Below are 21,265 nucleotides of genomic sequence, written 5' to 3'. Positions count from 1 at the left end.
GAACAAACTTTTTTGTAAACTTGAGAAGTGCTAATTCCATCGATCCCAAGTTGCCTTTTTGGGCTACATCATTTCTGCGGAGGGATTCTCCATGGACCCTCAGAAGGTTGCGGCGGTTCTGCAGTGGCCTCGTCCCAATGGTCTTCGGCCCATTCAGCGCTTTTTGGGTTTCGCCAACTACTATCGGAAGTTCATCAGGAACTTCTCCACGCTGGCAAAGCCTCTCTCAGACCTAACCAAGAAGGGCAGTAATCCTCACCAGTGGCCATCCGAGTTTTCGAGGCTCTGAAATCCGCCTTCGCTTCGGCTCCGATATTGTCTCATCCCAATCCTGGATTGCCCTTCGTCCTTGAGGTTGATGCATCCAAGACGGGAGTAGGCGCTCTCCTGTCTCAACGTCGGTCGCCCGATGGACCCCTACTCCCCTGTGGGTTCTACTCCAGGAAGCTTTCCTCTGCAGAGTGCAACTACCAGATTGGAGATAGGGAGTTGTTGGCAATCATTCTGGCTCTCAAGGAATGGAGGCACCTGCTCGAGGGCTCCGCGGTTCCGGTCCTCATTCTTACCGATCATAAGAACCTGACTTATCTTTCGGAGGCCAAAAGATTGACACCCCGTCAGGCCAGATGGGCCTTGTTCTTGTCGCGGTTCAACTATGTGGTCTCCTATTTGCCTGGTTCCAAGAATGTCAGGGCTGATGCATTATCGCGGCAATACTCTGAGTTGTCCAGGGAGAACTCTGAGCCAACCTCGGTCATACCTCCGGATCAGATTCTGGCTGCCATTCGCACCAGTCTGACTTCTCCCCTTGGGGAGCAGATTTTGGCGGCTCAAACTGACGCTCCTCTCGAGAGACCGGAGGGTATATGTTTTGTACCCGAGGGGTTGCGCACCTGTCTGCTGCGTACCTACCATAACTCCAAAACTGCCGGGCATCCGGGGAGGGACCAGTTGTCTTGGGTCGTCTCCTGGTTGTTCTGGTGGCCAACTCTCCGTGCCGACATCGCCTCTTATGTAGCGGCATGTTCGATCTGTGCCCAGAATAAATCTCCACGGCATCTTCCAATGGGTCTTCTGCAACCCATTCCCAATGGGGAGCGTCCTTGGTCACACCTGGGCATGGACTTTATTGTAGACCTCCCTGTGTCTCGGGGTCATACGGTCATTCTCATGGTCGTCGATCGTTTTTCCAAAATGTGCCATTGTATTCCACTCAGGAAATTACGAACAGCGCAAGAACTGGCCACGGTCTTTTCCAGGGAGATTTTTCGCCTGCATGGGTTGCCCAAGGTGATTGTCTCGGACCGCGGGAGTCAGTTCATGTCCAGATTCTGGCGCGCCTTCTGCTCCCAGTTGAGTATTAGTCTCTCCTTTTCTTCAGCCTACCACCCGCAGTCCAATGGGGCTGCGGAGCGTTCCAATCAGGCCTTAGAACAATTCCTTCGGTGTTATATCTCGGACCATCAGGAGGATTGGGCCGCTCTCCTGCCTTGGGCAGAGTTTGCCAGGAACTCGGCGGTCAACTCCTCCTCCGGGATGTCTCCTTTCATGGCCAACTATGGGTACCAACCCGCTGTATTACCTGAGAGGTTCTCACCACAGGACATTCCGGCTGTGGAGAACCATCTTGCTGCCCTGCGTTCTTCATGGGGGCAGATCCAGAGGGCCTTGAGGGACTCAGCTCAACGTCAGTTCCAGGCTGATCGCAGACGGTTGCCCGCTCCTTCATACCAGGTCGGCGATCGGGTGTGGTTGTCTACTCGTAACCTCAATCTTCGGGTGCCTACACCCAAACTAGCTCCCCGTTTTGTCGGTCCTTTTTGCATTCTCCGCAAGGTGAATCTGGTGGCCTATGCCCTTGCCCTTCCTCCTGGGATGCGGATCTCCAATATCTTTCATGTATCACTGTTGAAACCTCTGATCTGCAATCGCTTCACTACCTCCCTGCCTCGGCCCCGTCCCATTCGGGTTGACGGTCATGAGAAGTATGAGGTGAGCCGCATCCTGGACTCTCGATTGGTGCGTGGTCGATTACAGTTCCTGGTTCATTAGTGCGGTTATGGTCCCGAGGAGCGTTCCTGGGTTCCTTCCGCGGATGTCCATGGTCCTGCTCTCCTCCGCGCTTTTCATACCCGCTTTCCTCAGAAACCTTTTGTGGAGCCGCGGAGGGGGAGGGGCCCTTGAGGAGGAGGTACTGTCAAGGTCCTACCTTTTCCCAGAGGTTATGTTACTCCATGTGCTGGCATCCATCTTGGATTTCTGCTGAGCATGGTGGGAATCTTTTATGCCTTCAGGTCTCTGAGGTCCATCCCCCAGAGGGGTGTGGCTGAGTTCATATAAGCCTGTGATCCGCACATGCTCTTTGCACTTGTGTCTTTGTCTTGCTACAGCTCTGTGTATACTCTCGTGACTCTTCTGGTATCTGACTCGGCTTGTGACTAAGACCATTCTCTGTGTTTTCCTTCGATCTGACCTTCCGTTGCTGAACCCGGCCCGTGACCTGTGATTCTCTGTCTACTGTTCTGTACTGTTTTGTCCCGTTGTTGTCGACCCGGCCTGCCTGACTACGCTATTGCCGTTCTTACCAGCTACACGCCATTGGCGGCGGCCATTACCGCAGCCGGGGTGTCTCGGGGGCCGCGACCTGGTTCCTGGCTGCGTCAAGTCCATCCCCACCATTAGGGGCCCTGGTGAAGGGCAGCCTGGGACTTAGACTCCGCGCCCTGAGGGACTTCGGTCTGTTGGTGGTGGTTGTCGTCAGCCAGTGCGTTACCCTGCCACTGGGCCTTCCTGTCCGTTCCACAGCCCTGCCCTGACAGAGAGGTACGGAAGGACCCGCAGCTAACCCAGATACTGCCTGAGGACCGGAGGACTGGTGGTCACAGGTTAGAAGGAGAAGGGAGCAGCAGCAGTGGGACCGGAGCCTGGGGAAATATGGTCAGTTCCCAAATTCATCTTGTATTCCACCAGGCATATAAAATAAAACATATACAAAAAGGTTGGTGCAGATTTCCTGATGTAGGGTGATAGGGTGATTTCCTGGAGTAGGGTGTAGGGTGATTATACCAAAGTATATACAGCGTACCTGTAAAAAGCTCTATACAGCTGACTGACGCCAAATGTTATACAGTGGATCCGCTCCTTGCTCCAAACAGCAGACTTTCACCAAATCGTATACTGTATAAGAGACCTGTACTAAGCTATACATAGCAGGCTTTTGTTAAATACAACGCAGCAGACCTGCACTTAGCTCCAAACAATAGACTCACATGGAAGTCTAACAAGTGACCTGCACCAAGGTGGTGCAGATTTCCTGGTGCAGGCCCACACCAAGCTCTTAAATGCAGATTTATACCAAAGCATATACCAGCGTACCTGCAACAAGCTCTATACAGCTGATTGACGCCAAACGTTATACAGTGGACCCGCACATAGCTCCAAACAGCAGACTCACACCAAATTTTATACAGCAGACCTGTACTAAGCCATAAATAGCAGGCTCTTGTTAAATACAACGCAGCAGATCTGCACTAAGCTCCAAACAACAGATTCATATGGAAGTCCAAACAAGTGACCTGCACCAAGGTCTATACAGTGGAATGCCGTATAGTATTACATAGTAGATCTGCACAAAACTGCAAATAGTAGATGCATATCAAATTGTATACAGCTGATCTGCATCAAGCTATATATTGCTGACTTAATTCAAGTACTATACAGCAGACATGTATTAGCTGTATATAGCAGATTTACGCAAATTCAATACAGAAGTTCCAAGTTAGTCTTATATAGTAGACCTATATTATATATATATAGAAGGCCTACCCCAGTCTGTAATAACAAATAAGTCATTAAACGGGAATCCTCTAAAGAAAATGAGAAGTAAACCAACTAAAGGGAGTGGCCGTAAAACACCCCTGCCAAGTGCAAACTCCTTTACGCTAAAAAAATAAATGCCGGCACAGGAGAAAAAAAGTCCAGAATCGCAAAATCAAGAGAACCAGGGTGAGTGCTCTATAAACATGACAGGTGATCAATCAAGATTGTCACTTGGTAATATGGAGGAGGTCCAAGATAAAGGAAGCCCAATTTCAGAGAGGAGAGGAGAACAAAGAAAAGTGGAACAGGAAGGGTCCTCAGTACATACCCTTTCAAAAAAGGATTTGATAGAAATGTTCACGAAATTGGAGATGGTTGTCAAGAAGGAGATCGGGAACCTCCGAGGAGATATGGGTTATGTACTGTCCCATTTGGAGGAGTCAGAGAAAAGAGTAGAGGAACACACACTAAAAATTGAGAGATTAGAAATGCAAAAAGAAGAGAGGAGATTAGAAACGAGAGAAGTATTATTTAAAATGGAAGATCAAGAGAACAGCAGTAGAAGGGCTAATTTGAGGTTTAGAGGTATTCCGGAAGAAAAAGGACAAGAGAAAGACTTGCTGGGGAAAATTAAAAGAATTTTCAACCCAAATGGGAAGACCGGAGACAGATTGTATAAAAATGGACAGAGTATATAGGGTCAGAAGGCCAAAGGGTATATCAGCAGAAAGACCCAGAGACGTGATAGCTTTATTTAAGACCAGATTTGGAGAGGGTTGCGGGATTTTCTGGAAATACAATTTGAAGATTCAATCATACAAATTTATGCTGATATTTCCCCAGAGACAGTGACGAGAAGGAGAGATCTTAAACCACTTCTAATCCATATGAGAGAGAAAAATGTCAGATATAGGAGGAGAAGGGGTAGAGAAGGGGTTTAGTAGTAATTATCTGTATTCAAGTGGAAAGGAATCAAAGGGAACCGATAAAAAAAAGAACAGAGGGTATGAATGAGATTAAGTTTATGACCTATAATGTGAAAGGGCTAAACTCACCCAGCAAAAGACATAAGAAATTGAGGGAGGTCCAACAATATTCAATAGATATAATATTCTTCCAAGAAACTCACCTAACTAGAAATATAAATGTGAAATTATATTCGAAGCATTATCAAACATGGATATATGCGGATTCACCTGTAAAGGGGTCAAAAGGAGTAGCAATTGGTTTTTCAGTAAAAGTTGATTTCCAATTGGAGGATAGAATGGAAGATTTGGAAGGTCGATTCTTGTTTATCAGGGGGAAATTATTAGGAAAGGAATATACACTCGCTAACATATACTGCCCAAATAAAGATCCAGCGGGATTTTTGGATGGGACATTAAGGAAACTCATGGAGTTTAAAAAGGGGAACCTGGTCGTGGTGGGGGATTTTAATCTGTGTTTGAATCACAGATGGGATATGTCATCTGAGGGGAGGAGAGAAGGAGAGAGGAGTCTTAAATCTTTGAAGGGGGTATTGTATAGATATCAGTTCGTTGATGTGTGGAGGATAAACCATCCGAGGGAAAAAGATTACACTTTCTTCTCACATGCCCATGGTACATAGTCAAGATTGGATTATACAATGGTGGAGCATAGACAGTTGGAGATGTAAAAAAGGATCTAAGATTGAAGTTATTATCAGATCATGCCCCAGTCACGATGAGGATTCAAATGGGGAGTGGAGAAGATAAAACATTATCTTGGAAATTGAATGATTCGCTTTTACAGGATCCTGAAGTGGAGAAGAGGATAAAAGGGAAATTGAACAATTTTTTTAGATAAATGAGACCGAGGGAATGTCAGAGGCAATAGTGTGGGAGTCACATAAAGCTTACATCAGAGAAATATTGATTTCCATAGGCATAGAGAAGAAGAAGGAAAGGGGAAAAAAATAAAACAGGCCGTAGAAGAACTGCAAAAACTGGAACAAACTCACAAAAAGGAAAAGGGGATGGATAAATATCAGAAGATAATACAAAAAAGGAATGAGTTGAAAGAACTGATGGAACACGATTCTAGGAGGATATTTAATAGAATGGCTAAAGAAAGATATCAATGGGGGAATAAACCAGGAAAATATTTAATGAGAAGACTCAGGAATAAACAGGCGAGGAATTTTATTGAAAAAATTAGTGACGGGAAGGGAGAGAATTTGTTTAAAACATCCGATATTGCTAGGAGGTTTCATAATTACTATAGTGAACTTTATAATGTAAGAAAATAAAGTATGGAGGAAGTGAAGAGGAGGAGGAGAAAAGAATACAGGACTATTTAAGTGAGGTGGAGCTCCCAAATATAGCAAAGGAAAAACTAGAAAATCTCGAAAGCCCGATCACCCCCAAGGAAATTAATGTTGCTTTAGAAAATACGAAAGTGGGTAAGAGTCCTGGGGCAGATGGGTATACAGTAAGATACATGAAAATATTTAAAGAGATATTGGTTCCCAAAATATGTAAATATATGAATGTGATAGGAGAGGGAGTAGAAATGAGGGAAGAGGTCCTCAAGGCTTATATCACCCTCATTTTGAAGGAGGGGCAGGATAGTTCGCAGTGTGCAAACTATAGGCCGATTTCATTGCTAAACGTTGATACCAAATTGTACGCAAAAGTACTGGCTGCAAGGTTGATCTGATCTGATCTGTCCGAATGGGTGTATTTAGATCAGGTGGCTTTTATACCAGGGAGAGAGGGGAGGGACAATGGTCTGAGATCTTTGATGTTGGTACAAAAAGCTAAAAAGGAAAAAACATCTGCGATCTTATTGTCGATCGATGCGGAAAAGGCATTTGACAGGGTCAACTGGGGGTTTATGTTTGACACGCTTGAAAAATTGGAGCTGGGACCTAAAATGATGTATTGGATAAAAGGATTATATAAGAACCCATCAGCGGCGGTAAAGGTAAATGGAACCTTATCCCAGTTTTTGAGGATGAATAATGGAACTAGGCAGGGTTGCCCCCTCTCCCCCATGTTGTTTGTGTTGTCATTAGAACCACTGTTCGAGAGGATCAGGAAAAGTAATGACATAAAAGGGTTAAAAATAGGAGATAGGGAACACAAAGTTGATGCTTATACAGACGACATGCTGTTCTACGTGGCTAACCCTAGGACAACTTTGCCCAACTTAATGAAAGAACTAAAACAATATGGATGAGTATCAAACTTGAAGATAAGTAAGAAGCAAATAGTAGTGAGTGCTCTTATATAAGTATCGCAGCTAGAACACTAGAGGCAACCACAGTGCCTTAAAATATAGATATAAACGTAAATAACACAGTGCAGCGCTAAAAATAGACCAAATGCAGCAAATAAAAAGTCAATCAAGTATCCACGGTGCTCCCTAGAAAGATGTAAAATTGCAGAGTTCTACTGCTTCAAATAACAGCAATGCGCACTCACCAGAAACGCAGGATTATGCGCATGTAGGAATAATCATCCTAGATGTTAGATCTGCTGAAGGCCAGGTGGTGGGCATCCCTCTCAAGGTGGGTCATCAGGTATGATGAAAGCTCCAGCTCAGGTCCAGAGATCCCCTTAAGGTCAGTCAGGTAATCCAGTTTAATGGTGATGCTCCCTCCTCTGGATGGTGAAGGCACCTTCTCTGTGGGGGTAATAGCTCCACTTAGGAGCCCCAAAAAACAGGTGCCAGAGATAGTGTAGTATGTTCCCAAAACAGTATTTATTGATAAAACAGGGCAGTATGCATGTCACAAAACTTGTAAATGAGAAAATGCAGTACCGACCCTAACAAAGATGGCCGCCGAGCCTCCTCATGGCTCCGGCGGTGAAATGACGTCACGCTCGGCACAGTTCCTCCTTAGGCCTTTCGTGCTACAGGCACATCATCAGAGGGGAGGCTGTACAGAGTCAGTGGTATATATAGGGGAAGACGGCGCGTGCGCAGTTAGCTACGGCCATCTTCCCGAAGATCGAGCAGTGCGCATGCGCGTGCACGACGGCGCCATTTTGCCGTGGATCCGCGATAGTATAGATAGGATAGGGAGTTACTCCACTGTTCTCCAATCGGAGCTAGCTTAAGGTAGCAAACCACAGACCCCAGGGAACTATTGGGATGAGCATATTAATGACAACTATATGCTACTGGGCAAAGTAACACTACTCAATAAACATGTTATATTATAACATAACTATGTGGTGTTCCTACCTATATCAGGGGCGTTGTAATGGCCCCGCAGTGAATGGCAAGCAGCTATATTATTGGACCACGGCACGGCACTGAATTACGTAACAAATATATAATCATAAATAACAGAAATGACAGAAAAGTGGGTAATAAAACAAAGTAGATAAAAATCTGGAAGTCCATATACTTAATATTTTGGTGTTCACATGAATAAAAATTGGGTTGTCAAACCCAAAAGCTATATCAAAACATAATAAAATCTAATAAAAATAATCCCTCCAATCATTCTATCCCAACTGAAAATTGGATAGATACACACAAAATAAAATTAAAACGTATACTAAAAATAGTATGTACATTGTATAAGAGAGGTAAAACGTCATGAATAGAAGTAAAAGTCACTGTTTAAAACGCATGAATATAAAAACGCATGAATATAAAATAGCCAGGTTTTGCCAACCAGAGAAGCTAAAGTGTAAAGTGTATATATAAAGTACAGACTAAAAAAGGGGGGGGGGGGAAACTACATCAATCAACTGTTGGCTATAAAACAATTAACATCAACTTCTATATTGTGCCCAGAGGGGTGTAATGTATTGAGCTCAAAAACCCACTTTGTTTCTGACTGGGAGACCACTCTTGTTTTATTAATGCCCCTCCAGTGGTTGCTAATCACATCAATACCAACAAATTTCAAAGATGATGGATCCTTATTATGGTAAATCCGGTAATGATTCGACAGTGAATGTTCCCTGAAACCCTTTTTAATATTTGATACATGCTCCCGTAAACGATCACGTAAACGTCTTGTTGTCCTGCCCACATATTGTTTCTGGCAAGGACATTGTAGTAAATATACTACAAATTTGCTGTAACAGGATATGAATTGCTTTATATTATACGTTTTACCAGTAATAGATGATTCAAATGTATCAATTCTATATTTTCTAGTGTTATTACACTTACAGATGATACACCTGTTACAAGGATGAAAACCCTTTAGCTCATTAAATAGAGAGGTATTCTTAGGGGGGTTATTTGAAGCAGTAGAGCTCTGGAATTTTACATCTTTCTAGGGAGCACCGTGGATACTTGATTGACTTTTTATTTGCTGCATTTGGTCTATTTTTAGCGCTGCACTGTGTTATTTACATTTAAACTTGAAGATAAACCCGGTTAAATCGGAAATCCTAAATATCAATCTTGCAGTCACAGAAAAGCAAAGATTTTCCTGGAGGAAAAATGAAATAGGATATCTTGGAATAAAATTAACAACTTCGGTAAAAAGCATATACCAAATAAACTATATTCCCCTGATAAATGAAATAAAAGACGAGCTGAAAAGACTAGTAAAATGGGGGGCCTCATGGATTGGAAGAATTAATTTAGTCAAGATGGTGATACTCCCAAAAATTCTGTATAAGTTTCAGATGCTCCCGATATCTTTACCAGGAACTTTCTTTGGAAAGATGATTACTAAGTTCATATGGGGAAATAAGAGGCCTAGGATTAGTTATAAAGTGTTATGCAGAGTAAAAGCAAATGGAGGACTGGGGTTACCGAATATAAAGATGTATTATACAGCTGTAATATTGTCACTGGTGATAGATTGTTTTTTTAATTCACAAGGGAAATGTTGGGTAAAGATAGAAGGGGAATTAAGTAAATCACAATTAGATAAAATGATTTGGATACTTCACGGGTTTCGTACATTAGATATAGAAACAAGTAAATTGACTAGGATAGTGTTGGATACATGGGACAGCTTACACAATAAGTAAAAATGGGAATTTAATTCACTATTGATACCACTAGTGGGAACATATTTTTTTGCACCAGGAAATGTTAAAATAAGTGGAAGATGGATAAAGGATAAAAACGCACGCCTGAAAGATATTACAAAAGGGGGGAGATTATGCACGTTTAAGAATTTAAAAAAGAATAAGGATTTGTTTGTTAGAATAGATGAATGAAAGTATAACCAGTTGTCTCATTTTGTTGCAAATTTACCACAACCATCTAGGGATGTACGAGAAATGAACCCGTTTGAAAAACTAATGAATGCTGAATTAAGCCCAAAACACATCACCTCTGGGATATATAAAATCCTTGTGGACTTAGATGATGTAGAGCCCCCTGGATATTTAAGTAAATGGGAAAAGGAACTAGGAATAAAAATCAACTCTCAGCAAAGGGAAGGTATTTTTAACCTAACACACAAGGTAATAAACATGAACACAGTAGAGATGAACTACAAATGCTTGGCGAGATGGTATTTAACACCCAGTATAACCCATAAGCAGCAAGGGGAAAGCTCCCCATGGTGCTGGAGAGGATGTGGAGAAAAGGGCAATATGGAGCACATCTGGTGGAGTTGCCAGAGGATACAGGTTTATTGGAGGGAAATAGCGTATTATATCAAGGAAATATGTGGGGAGATATTCAAGGGGACCCACTGAAATGCTTATTCTACTATTCTGAGCCCATGGCAGAAGTAAATAGGAATAAAGTATTGTAATCAGTGCAGCAAAGGGTTTGATACCAAAATTTTGGTTAGTGGCAGAGGTTCCGAGGGTGGTGGATTGGATAGATAGAGTGGAAGGCATTTTCAGAATGGAAGAACTGAGAAGTTTAGAAGCGGATAAGATGGGAATATTTAAAAGAATATGGAGTGTTTGGTTAAATTTTAAAACCACAGAATCTTATACAGAACTAATTAAAGTAAAGGAGGTAGCCTAAGAAATCACGATGAGATTGGTCGGAATAACAAGTTATGGAGAAATGGATACAGATAAAGATAAGGCAATGATGGGGGGATGGGTGGGGGGTGGAAGATGGAGATGTTATAGAATGCATTTATTCATTTAGGGGAGAAAAGAAAAAAGTATATTTTGGAAGATGGAATGTTTTAATGTTGTTTGTATAAGTATGAAATAAAAAGTTAAAAAAAAAAAAAAGCTTTGGCAATAGAACCTGGAACCTGACTGGTTTCTATGCAGAAGGAAGCCTGATATTGGACTCTCCAGCTTTAGTAAATAAACCTCATGGTTGCTTTGTGCCCCCTTGTTATAGTGAAGGGAGTGGGTAAACCAAAAGACCTTTGTAAGCTTGTTGGCCATAGTTCAAAGGCTCTGCAGTGCATTATGGTTTGCAAAAATTCTCCTGAATGGAACTACACATAAATTTGCTGGACTGCAAATTTCAAACTCCTTAGCACATTTGAACCTCATCCCTATCCAGGCCTAAAGGGTACACCCATTTTGATATAGCGATATTAGGGGTGAATGACAGCACACCAATAATGAATAAAGCTTCAACTTCTTTATTGGATAAATCAAAACTTTTTAGACGACATCAGAGCCATGTTTCCTGACATCCTATGTGATGGTTCTGGATGCTGTGCCACACCCACCCTAGCCCAAGGAGCTTTGGGTATTCCACCTCCAATGTCCTCCTGTCCTACCTATCAGGTTCAAGTAAAGCATTGAAAACTGCATTCTAGACCTGCCTTTCTTCATAGATGCAAAAGTATTCAGGACGAAGTGTTTCTGGGAGGGAGTCCCCCATTCAAGCTAAGGCCTTCCTGGGGCTGAGGCAATAAAGTTAAAGACCTACAAGACACTAGATAGTAAAATTCCCACTTGTCGGTGGCTGAAGATCCCCTGCTACCCAGTCACTTGCTTTAGCATGGGGATGTAATGGCTGGGAGGTAGCGAGCCCTTCCTGAAACACTGTTACATATGAATTCGTTTTTTTCCCACCTGGGAATGCTTATATGTAGCTTTTCAAGCACTACATCACTAAAGGTCACCCAGCATCTTCAAAATGACTGCAATAACACCACCAACTCTAGCAAAAGCTTCCTAAGCCAAATCCTGGGCTAAACACACATAAGATCTGTCACTAGGAATCACACATAGAAGGTTAAACCGCTTATATCTTCCATTTAAATATCTACTCTGCTAAGTACTAAGTAATATTACTGCTAAGTAGCCACGCACCTTTTCATAACTAATGAATTCATGTGCTGTACACATACATATCAAGTGCGGGAGTGTCTAGTGTGCTTTCTCTGTTTTGTTCTAAACACATTCTATAGGCAAGAAGAGAGAGAACCAAAAATTGCAGCAGAAGAGGCAGAAATTATATTTTGTTCTGTTTGGCAAAAATGTGCCCATAGGCTATAAAAGGTAAATGGTAGAACTGCAAAAACTGACCTAGAAAACATAGAACTGAGGAGAAAAAATATAACGTTCTACTGTATATGACAATTTTATTTAATTTGCCACAAAAAAACCCTCTTGCTATTAAACCTACATCAATTTTTATATAGACTGCTTTAGTTATTTACAAATATTTCTAATTTATTTAAATATTTAGCAATATTTATTTATAAATTTGAAAGAAAGGAGTGAGTTCATAGACTTTACAAATTCAAGAATAATAAGAAAATATAGCATTACCAAATCATAGGAAAGATTACACAAAGAGGAAGAACCAGCTGGCATATGTATCCAGGTATACTGGGATAATCAGTACCTGGACCATTTATGTAGACTGTACAAACTGCAAACGGCAGTACTGGTCCAATAGAGTAAACTGTAGCAACCAGATTTAATTTCCCTAAAGTGAACTGATATATTTAATTGATGATTGATCTCCAAATGAAATGGCTCAGAATGTCTTCGGTAAATACAAATTAAATAAAAAATTACATACAATTAAAATACAAAATTGTTCTTACCAAATACTAGTTGCTTTAGGAATAAAGAAGTCCTTCTTCAAAGGAAATGGAAAAAATATAAAAGAAAATCTTAGTGTTTCGTGTATAACTTGTTAAAATATGAAGAGCTGTATTATCTGGGTTTCACTCAGTCTCAATTATCCAGTATTTCTACAGACGCCGTGATGTGATTCCTATAGTTGAACAGCAGCATAGTTAGAACAAGTCCTCTAAAACAGTGTTTGCAGGTGAAACACAGTGGCTTTCAGTTGTGTTTAAACCATTCCTAACTTACTGAGTGACAATGCTGATAAGAGCCAAGAAAATAAGGCTTCTTTAAGTACCTTGTATTTATATGAGAGGTGGCTTCTAGAAGTTATGTTATAACTGATTGGAGATTGGATTCCATAGTTACCCCACTAGAAACAAAGATGTGCAAATAACTTTGTAGACTGTGTGGATTTCACAATGCATTGTTATCAGTACAGGTAGAACAAGGTTATAAAGTAAAAGCCAGTACAGACTGACAACTTAGTTTCTGCCTCATGTGTCCCAATCACCAATTAATCATGACCGTTTCATTGCAAATGTTGAGGTAATAGAAAGGCTGGGCAGATTTGAGTTCAAGAAATATATTAACAGCATTCATGCATTCAATATGTTCTATTAACTCCGGAGTAACACGTTTAAAAATTAATCGAACCATGTTTTGCAGTATACAAAATGGTGCACGTGTAGTGTTCTGCTTATTTCCAGCTCTAATGACCAGAACTGGAGCTTGAATGTCTTGCATATGGGTGGTGTGGTGCTCTACTTTTGTCTTGTACTTATGGCAGTCAGTATGTCTGTGAAGGTTTTGATTCATTCAGGTCATGTTATAGCTTTTGTAGTCACATTCAACTGGACATGTTCTGTAATGTTGAAGACATTTAATGGCTTATCCAAGCCTTTTCTTTAGTTCATGAACTAAAAAATTGGTTCGAATTTGCTACAAAACATCTTCAGCAGTACGGAACAGGTCCAGTTGAATGTGATTAACTACTACTGGCTATGGCAGTCAATGTTTATCTAGAGAGAATAGGTGACTGGTATACAGAGGTTAAGATGCCCACTAGAATATAACATGCAAACAAGGTACTGGGACTGGACAAGTATTCAAAGAGTCTATAACAGTCCATAGTCCATGTAGGTGAAATTTGGGCTTTAACACTGGCAGCTGCTATCCTCAGAGTTTGGCCAGCTCTGCATAAGATAAATGAAAAAATAAGCGGGGAAACGCCACCTAAGTTTAATATTAAAGATTATTATTAACACATAGTTAAAAACACTCACAGGAGAAAAAATGATAAGGGATCATCTGTTGTACATAGTCCACCGCTCCTCTCTGTCCCGCGGGTACGCCAGATGGTACCGCGGGACAGAGGGGAGCGGTGGACTATGTACAACAGATGAGCCCTTATCATTTTTTCTCCTGTGAGTGTTTTTAACCATGTGTTGGTAATGTGTATCTAGACTTGGGGTGGATTTCAACTTTGCTAGTCTGAAGTTGGTCACATACTAATCAGATTTTCTTTCAAATTAATCTGTTAAATCAGCAAAGTTCAGCAGCAAATATGTAGCATGGGGACCTTCCTGACTGCATATAAAGTAAATAAATAGTTTTGATAGCCTTTGCACTGCATAGTTATTCAAAGATTTTGCTGATCTAACAGATCAAAGTGCAGCAAAATCTAGTGTGTGTGTGTGTGTGTGTGTACGTGCGTGTGACCTGCCTTACTGTTAGATGCATGTGATATGTCTTTTTCATTTTACCTCGTTATTTTAGCTTAATTGCTTTCTGGAGCCAAATAGTATCTTATTTAGTAGTAAATTGAAAACAGATGTTCAACCACAGGTTATGGGTCTACTGTGACCGACCTGGGCCATAAACAGGGCTGTAGACAACCATCCCTGCAGCCCTCAAAATTTCCACTTGCCCACGAGTGGAAATAAGGTGGGGTCGGCGAGCAGTGCCAGGACTAGGGGTGTATGGGAGGGGTGGCAGTGGGGGCAGTGACAAGAAGCAATCTACTGTATGGCTTTCAATGAAGCAGCTGGAAGCCGCAGGAGGGAAAGGAGGAGAAGCTGCCCCAATGCTGTAGAAAACATACCTGATCGTTCCATTTTCTTTCTTCCCCCCACTGCCGCTGTGTTTCTGCTGTGTTTCTCCCCCCCACAGCCGCTGTGTTCTTGGTGCCCAGCCCCTCCCTCCATCCTCCGCACTAATAGGAGAAAAGGGGAGGGAGGCTGGATCTGCACTGCCTCCCCCTGTGCCCGCCCACACTCCAGTCCGTGCAGCTTCAGAGGATGTGTGGGTGGGAAATTCAACACAGCAGCTGACAGTTCTGATGCTTCTGAATGAGTCATGTGAGTACAACCTACCTTCCTTCCTTCCACCCACCCCTCCCTTCCTTCCTTCCACCCACACCTCCCTCCCTTCCTTCAACCCCTTCCTTCCTTCCACCACTCTCTTCCTTCAACCCCCTCCCTTCCATCCATCCACTCACCTCCTCCCTCCCTCCCTCCCTTCCTTCCTTCCTTCCTTCCTTCCACCCACCTCTCCCTCCCTCCCTTCCTCCCTTCCTTCCAACCACCCTTCTCTTCCTTCCTTCCACCTACCCCTCCCTTCCTTCCTTCCACCCACCACTCCCTCCCTTCCTTCCACCCACCCCTCCCTTCCTTCCTTCCACCCACCACTCCCTCCCTTCCTTCCACCCACCCCTCCCTTCCTTCCTTCTTTCCACCGACCCCTCCCTTCCTTCCTCCCACCACTCCCTTCCTTCTTTCCTTCCACCCACCTCTCCCTCCCTCCCTTCCTTCCATCCACCCCTCCCTCTCTCCCTTCCTTACACCCACCCCTCCACCACCTCTCAGTTCCTTCCTTCCACCCACCCTTCCTTTCACTTACCCCTCCCTTCCACCCATCCCTCCCTTCCTTCCATCTACCCCTTCCTTCCTTTCTTCCTTCCTTCAATCCACACTTTCCTTCTTTCCACCCACCCCTCCCTTCCTTTCCTCTATCCATCTCTTCCTTCCTTCCACCCACCCTTCCTTCCTTCCATCCATCCATCCATCCATTCCTTCCTTCCATCCCTCCCTTTCCTTCCTTCCTTCCTTCCACCCATCCCTTCCTTCCTTCCACCCACCACTCTCCCTTCCTTCCACCCTTCCTTCCTTTCTTTCACCAATCCCTCCCTCCTTTCCTTCCTTTCACCCACTCCTTCCTTCTTTCCACCCACCCCTTCCTTCCACCCACCCTTCCGTCCTTCCATCAAACCCATTCTTCCTCCCTCCCTCCCTTCCACCCACCCCTCCCTTCCTTTGTTCCTTCCACCCACCCTCCCTCCCTTCTTTCCACCCACCCCTCTCTTCCTTCCTTCCATCCACCCCTTCCTTCCACACACCCTTTCTTCCACCCATCCCTCCCTTCCTTCCATCCACCCCTTCCTTCTTTCCTTCAATCCACCCCTTCCTTCTTTCCACCCACCCCTCCCTTCCTTCGTTCCTTCCACCCCTCCCTTCCATCCACCCTTCCTTCCTTCCTTCCTTCCTCCCACCCATCCATCCCTTTCTTCCTTCCACCCACCCACCCCTCCTTTCCTTCCTTCTACCCATCCCTCTCTCCCTTCCTTCCTTCCTTCCTTCCTTCCTTCCTTCCTTCCTTCCTTCCTTCCTTCCTTCCTTCCTTCCTTTGTTTCACCCATCCCTCCCTTCTTTCCTTCCTTTCACCCACTCCTTTATTCCTTCCACCCACCCCTTCCTTCCACCCACCCTTCCATCAAACCCATTCTTCCTTCCACCAACCCTTCTTTCCTTCCACCCACCCCACCCTTCCATCCACCCACCCTTCCTTCCTTTTTTCCATCCTTCTACCCACCCCATCCTTACATCCACCCCTTCATTCCTTCCTTCCACCCACCCACCCCTCCCTTCCTTCCACCCACCATTCCTTTCTTCCACCCAACCTTTCCTTCCACCCACCCTTCCTTACTTCCACCAACCCTTCCTTCCTTCCACCCACCCCTCCCTTCCTTCCACCCACCCACCCTGCCATCCACTTACCCCTTCCTTCCTTCCTTCCTTCCTTCCTTCCTTCCTTCCTTCCTTCCTTCCTCCCCTTTCTACCTCCCTTCTTTCCTTCCTTCCTTCCACCCACCCACCCCTCCCTTCCTTCCTTCCCTCCACCCCTTCATTCCTTTCTTCCATCCACCCCTCCCTCCCTTCCATCCACTCCTTCCTCTTTCTTTCCTTCCACTCACCTCTTCCTTCCTTCCTTCCATCCACCCCTTCCTTCCTTCCACCCAGCTCTTCCTTCCTTCCATCCACCCCTTCTTTCCTTCCATCCACCCACCCTCCCTTCCATCCATCCACCCTCCCTTCCATCCACCCAATCACCCCTTCCTTCCTTCCACCCACCCCTCCCTTCTTTCCTTCCACCCACCCTTCCTTCCACCCACCCCATCCTTCCTTCCACCCACCAATCCCTTCCTCCCATCTACCCCTTCCTTCCTCCCACCCTTCCACTCACCCCTTCTTTCCTTCCATCCACCCCTTCCTTCCACCCATCCCTCCCTTCCTTCAATCTACCCCTTCCTTTCTTCCATTCTCCTTCCTTCCACCCCTTCCTTCCTTCCTTCCTTCCTTCCTTCCTTCCACCTACCCTTCCTTCCTTCCACCCACCCCTCCCTTCCTTCCTTCTTTCCTTCCACCCACCCCTCCCTTCCTTCCACCCCTCCCTTCGTTCCTTCCTTCAAGGGGGAGTAGTTGGTGTGTGTGTGGGGGGCTGTGAAAATGCAGCTCAGCTGTGAGCTGAACCCTCCCCCAGAAAAAAAATTATCTACAGCCCTGGCCATATGAATGATAATTTTACCTATACATGTAACATACATACCCATGCACCTCTCTCACAATCTATTGGGACACGGTACACATTTCAGGAGGCTGCAGGATCAGTTCCACAGCACCATGTGATCTTCCACATGTGCAGTGGGGAGCCAGCTGTGATTCCCCAGGAAGTTGCAGCTGGCTCTCATATCCAAGATGATGATGCCAGGGACCCTATATAACAGTGCAGTGCTAAAAAATGTGAGTAATATATATTATCTTAGTTGATAAGTCAAAAAAAGGAACAAAGCAAATGAAACACTGTGAAAGAAAGAAATAAGTCCCAGTGCAAAAGGACACTGTGAAAAGTCCTTAAATGCAATCATACAGTTAGGTCCATATATATTTGGACACAGGCACAATTTTAGTTTTTTTCAGGTATTTACCAAAACATATTCAGGCTATAGTTATATAATGGATATGGGCTGAAAGTGCACACACTCAGGTTTAATTTGAGGGTATGTACATCCAAATTGGAGGAAGGGTTTAGGAATTACATCTCTTAAGAGTAGCCACCCCCCCTTTTTTAATGGACCAAAAGTAATTGGACAATTGAATATAATCATAAATAAAATGTTCATTTGTAATGTTTTGTTGAGAATCCTTTACTGGCAATGACTGCCTGAAGTCTGGAACCCATGGACATTACCAAAAACTGGGTTTCCTCCTTTCTGATGCTTTGCCAGGCTCTCTTCAGTTGTTCTTTGTTTGTGGGTCTTTCTGCCTTTAGTTTTGCCTTGAGCAAGTTAAATGCATGCTCAATTGGGTTGAGATCAGGTGATTGACTTGGCCATTGCAGAATATTCCACTTCTTTTCCTTCAAAAGCTCCTGGGTTGCTTTTGCAGTGTGTTTTTGATCATTGTCCATCTGTACTGTGAAGCAACGTCCAATCAACTTTGCTGCATTTGGCCGAATCTGGGCTGACAGTATATCTCTAAAAACTGCAGAATTCATCTGGCTGCTTCTGTCTTCTGTCACATCATCAATAAACACCAATGACCCAGTGCTATTGGAAGCCATGCATGCTCATGCCATCACACTGCCTCCACCATGTTTTACAGATGACGTGTGCTTTGGATCATGAGCTGTACCAAGCCTTCTCCACACTTTTTTCTTCCTGTCATTCTGGTACAGATTAATCTTAGTTCCATCTGTCCAAAGAATAATTTTCCAGAACTGGACTGGATTTTTTAGATGTTTTTTGGCAAAGTGTAATCTGGCTTTTCTATTCTTCAGGCTTAAGAATGGTTTGCACCTTGTGGTGAACCCTCTGTATTTGCTCTTGTGAAGTCTTCTCTTGGTTGTAGACTTGATATGCCCACCTCCGGGAGAGTGTCCTTCACTTGTCTGGATGTTGTGAATGGGTTTTTCTTTACCATAGAAAAAGATCCTGCGATCATCCACCACTGTTATCTTCTGTTGACGTCCATGCCTTTTTATGTTGCTAAGCTCACCAGTGTGTTCTTCTTTCCTCTAATGTACCAAACTGTTGATTTGGCCACTCATAATGTTGCTGCTATCTCTCTGATAGATTTGTTTAGTTTTTGAAGCCTTACAATGGCCTGTTTCACTTGCATGGACAGCTCCTTTGAACGCATGATGTACGCTCACAGCAATAGATTCCAAATGCAAATACCACACTTAGAATCAACTCCAGACCTTTTACCTGCTTAACTAATGAAGAAATAATGAAAGAGTAGCCCAAACCTGCCCATGAAACAGCTTTTGATTCAATTGTTCAATTACTTTTGGTCCCTTGAAAAAGGAAGGATGGCTACTTTTAGGAGCTGTAATTCCTAAACCCTTCCTCCAACTTGGATGTACATACCCTAAAATTAAACCTGAGAGTGTGCACTTTCAGCCCATATCCATTATATAACTATAGCTTGAATATGTTTTGGTAAATATCTGCAAAATCTAAAATTGTGCATGTGTCCAAATATGTCAAGTAAGGTAATGGAAATAGCGCTACGGAGAAATTATTATAAACAATAAAAAAGCTGCAAAACCTAACCTATAAAACATATAGGGTGTGCAAAAAATGAGAAAAAACAGGTTGCGCTGAATGTATGCAAATCAATATATAGCAAACAAACTGCATATAAATAAAGTCCAAAAAACACAAAGTGTTGTGATGTTTTAAAATGCCAGAGGTGTTCAAAGCAAATATCACCAAGTGTATCCACCACCAAAATAGGTTAAATAAACTCACCAGAGCAATATGCTGATCATATTATAAACCAGCATAAAGCGCTTGTTGCTCTGGGAGCGATGATCTGTATATAGTTGAGGCAACACTGGGAGTTTTAAATCTGGTCTCCAGGAAGTAATACTCTGCAGGACTGTGTATCATATATATCCATTTCAAGGATTCACCCACCAAACTTTTTAGGGATAATCAAATCGCCACGCGGGAGAGAAAGTAGACTCATGGTGCAGTACGTACTAAAAACATCCAATTTAATAAAAAAATGCACTTACAACAAAAGGTGTCTGTGCCGACATCAGCATAAACAGCGTGATCAGTATGAAACATACAACGCGAACCCAGCCTGGCTTGCGCATGCACCGTACCAGCGAACCGGGAGCGTCCTGACGTCCCATCCAAAGGCCCCGCCCTTTTCGTCATCGACGTCCTCACGGAGAGATGGATGTGAGGCGTCAGCACTTCATTAAATATTCACTGCACTTAAAGCGGACAGCTGATTTTAATGAGGATAGATGCCCACCGCACAATCTTATCATTGTGAATAGCCTCCGCATCCATTTAAAACATTCTTATAGCAATAAAAACAATAAACAACATAGGGCAAAAAACCTCAATAGATCCTAAATAAAATGAATGGATCTACAATAGCAGGAAAAATTTAAAATGTCATACCGAACATTTAAAGGGCCAGTATCAAAAATACAAAATTAAAGCAGAACTCTGATGATCAAAGAATGATCCATTAAATATAATGATACATCAACCTAAAATGTAAACATTTGTGAGAAAACAGTTAAGGTCAATGTCCACATTCAACCCATTGGGTTTTAGGGAATTTAATTCATAAATCCAGTACGTTTCTTTTTTGGAAATTTCATTAATTAAATCAGTACCTCTTCAATGGGGTTTAGCCATATCTATACCATAAAAGGTCAGCAAACTCGGGTCACAGTTATGTTTTAATTTGAAATGTCTCGATACACTGTGCTTGTCAAACCCTTTTTTGATGTTACCAATATGTTCACCTATTCTAGTTTTTAAACATCTGTTTAAACCCTGTTCGTCCCACATATTGAAGATGGCACGGACATTCCAAAATGTAAATTACATGCAAGGAATTACAAGTAATCAGGGAATTGATTTTATATTCTTTATTAGAGCAAGAGGAATGAAAAAAACTTTTCTTTTCTTTCTGGATTCCTTACAGACCGTTCTACAAACTTTACACTTGTTACAATTGAAAAATCCTTTTAAATCAAGAAACAGATCTACTTTTTAGGGGGATCAATAACGTTATGGGCAATTCTCATCGTTAGAGGCCTATTTTCCCTGTAAACAAACCTCGGTCTCTCAGGAATAATGCCCTTCAAAATCTCATCTTTTAATAAAATCGGCCAGT

At 43.1% G+C, this 21,265-nt stretch overlaps 1 protein-coding gene across 2 annotated transcripts in view; it reads right to left on the bottom strand.

The window, feature by feature from the left end:
- Positions 1-20,244, bottom strand: part of CCDC190 (coiled-coil domain containing 190) — a 48,129-nt gene extending 27,885 nt beyond the window's left edge. The window contains exon 1 of one of the 2 annotated variants that reach the window (XM_089683066.1): positions 20,139-20,244. In XM_089683066.1, coding sequence (XP_089539192.1) covers positions 20,139-20,222 — 84 coding nt within the window. In that variant the 5' untranslated portion in view covers positions 20,223-20,244. Of the gene's footprint in view, positions 1-12,754; positions 13,024-20,138 lie in introns of those variants that run through there. The other variant, XM_089683067.1, reaches the window with a different exon arrangement.
- Positions 20,245-21,265: the final 1,021 nt, after the last annotated feature.

This window comes from Staurois parvus, unplaced genomic scaffold, assembly GCF_062004578.1.
Source record: "Staurois parvus isolate SC_StPar_1 unplaced genomic scaffold, SC_StPar_1.0 ptg000300l, whole genome shotgun sequence".
In the NCBI taxonomy this organism is placed as follows: Eukaryota; Metazoa; Chordata; class Amphibia; order Anura; family Ranidae; genus Staurois; species Staurois parvus.
Note: the sequence above shows the minus strand (reverse complement) of the source record. Positions and strands in the feature narration are given on the sequence as shown.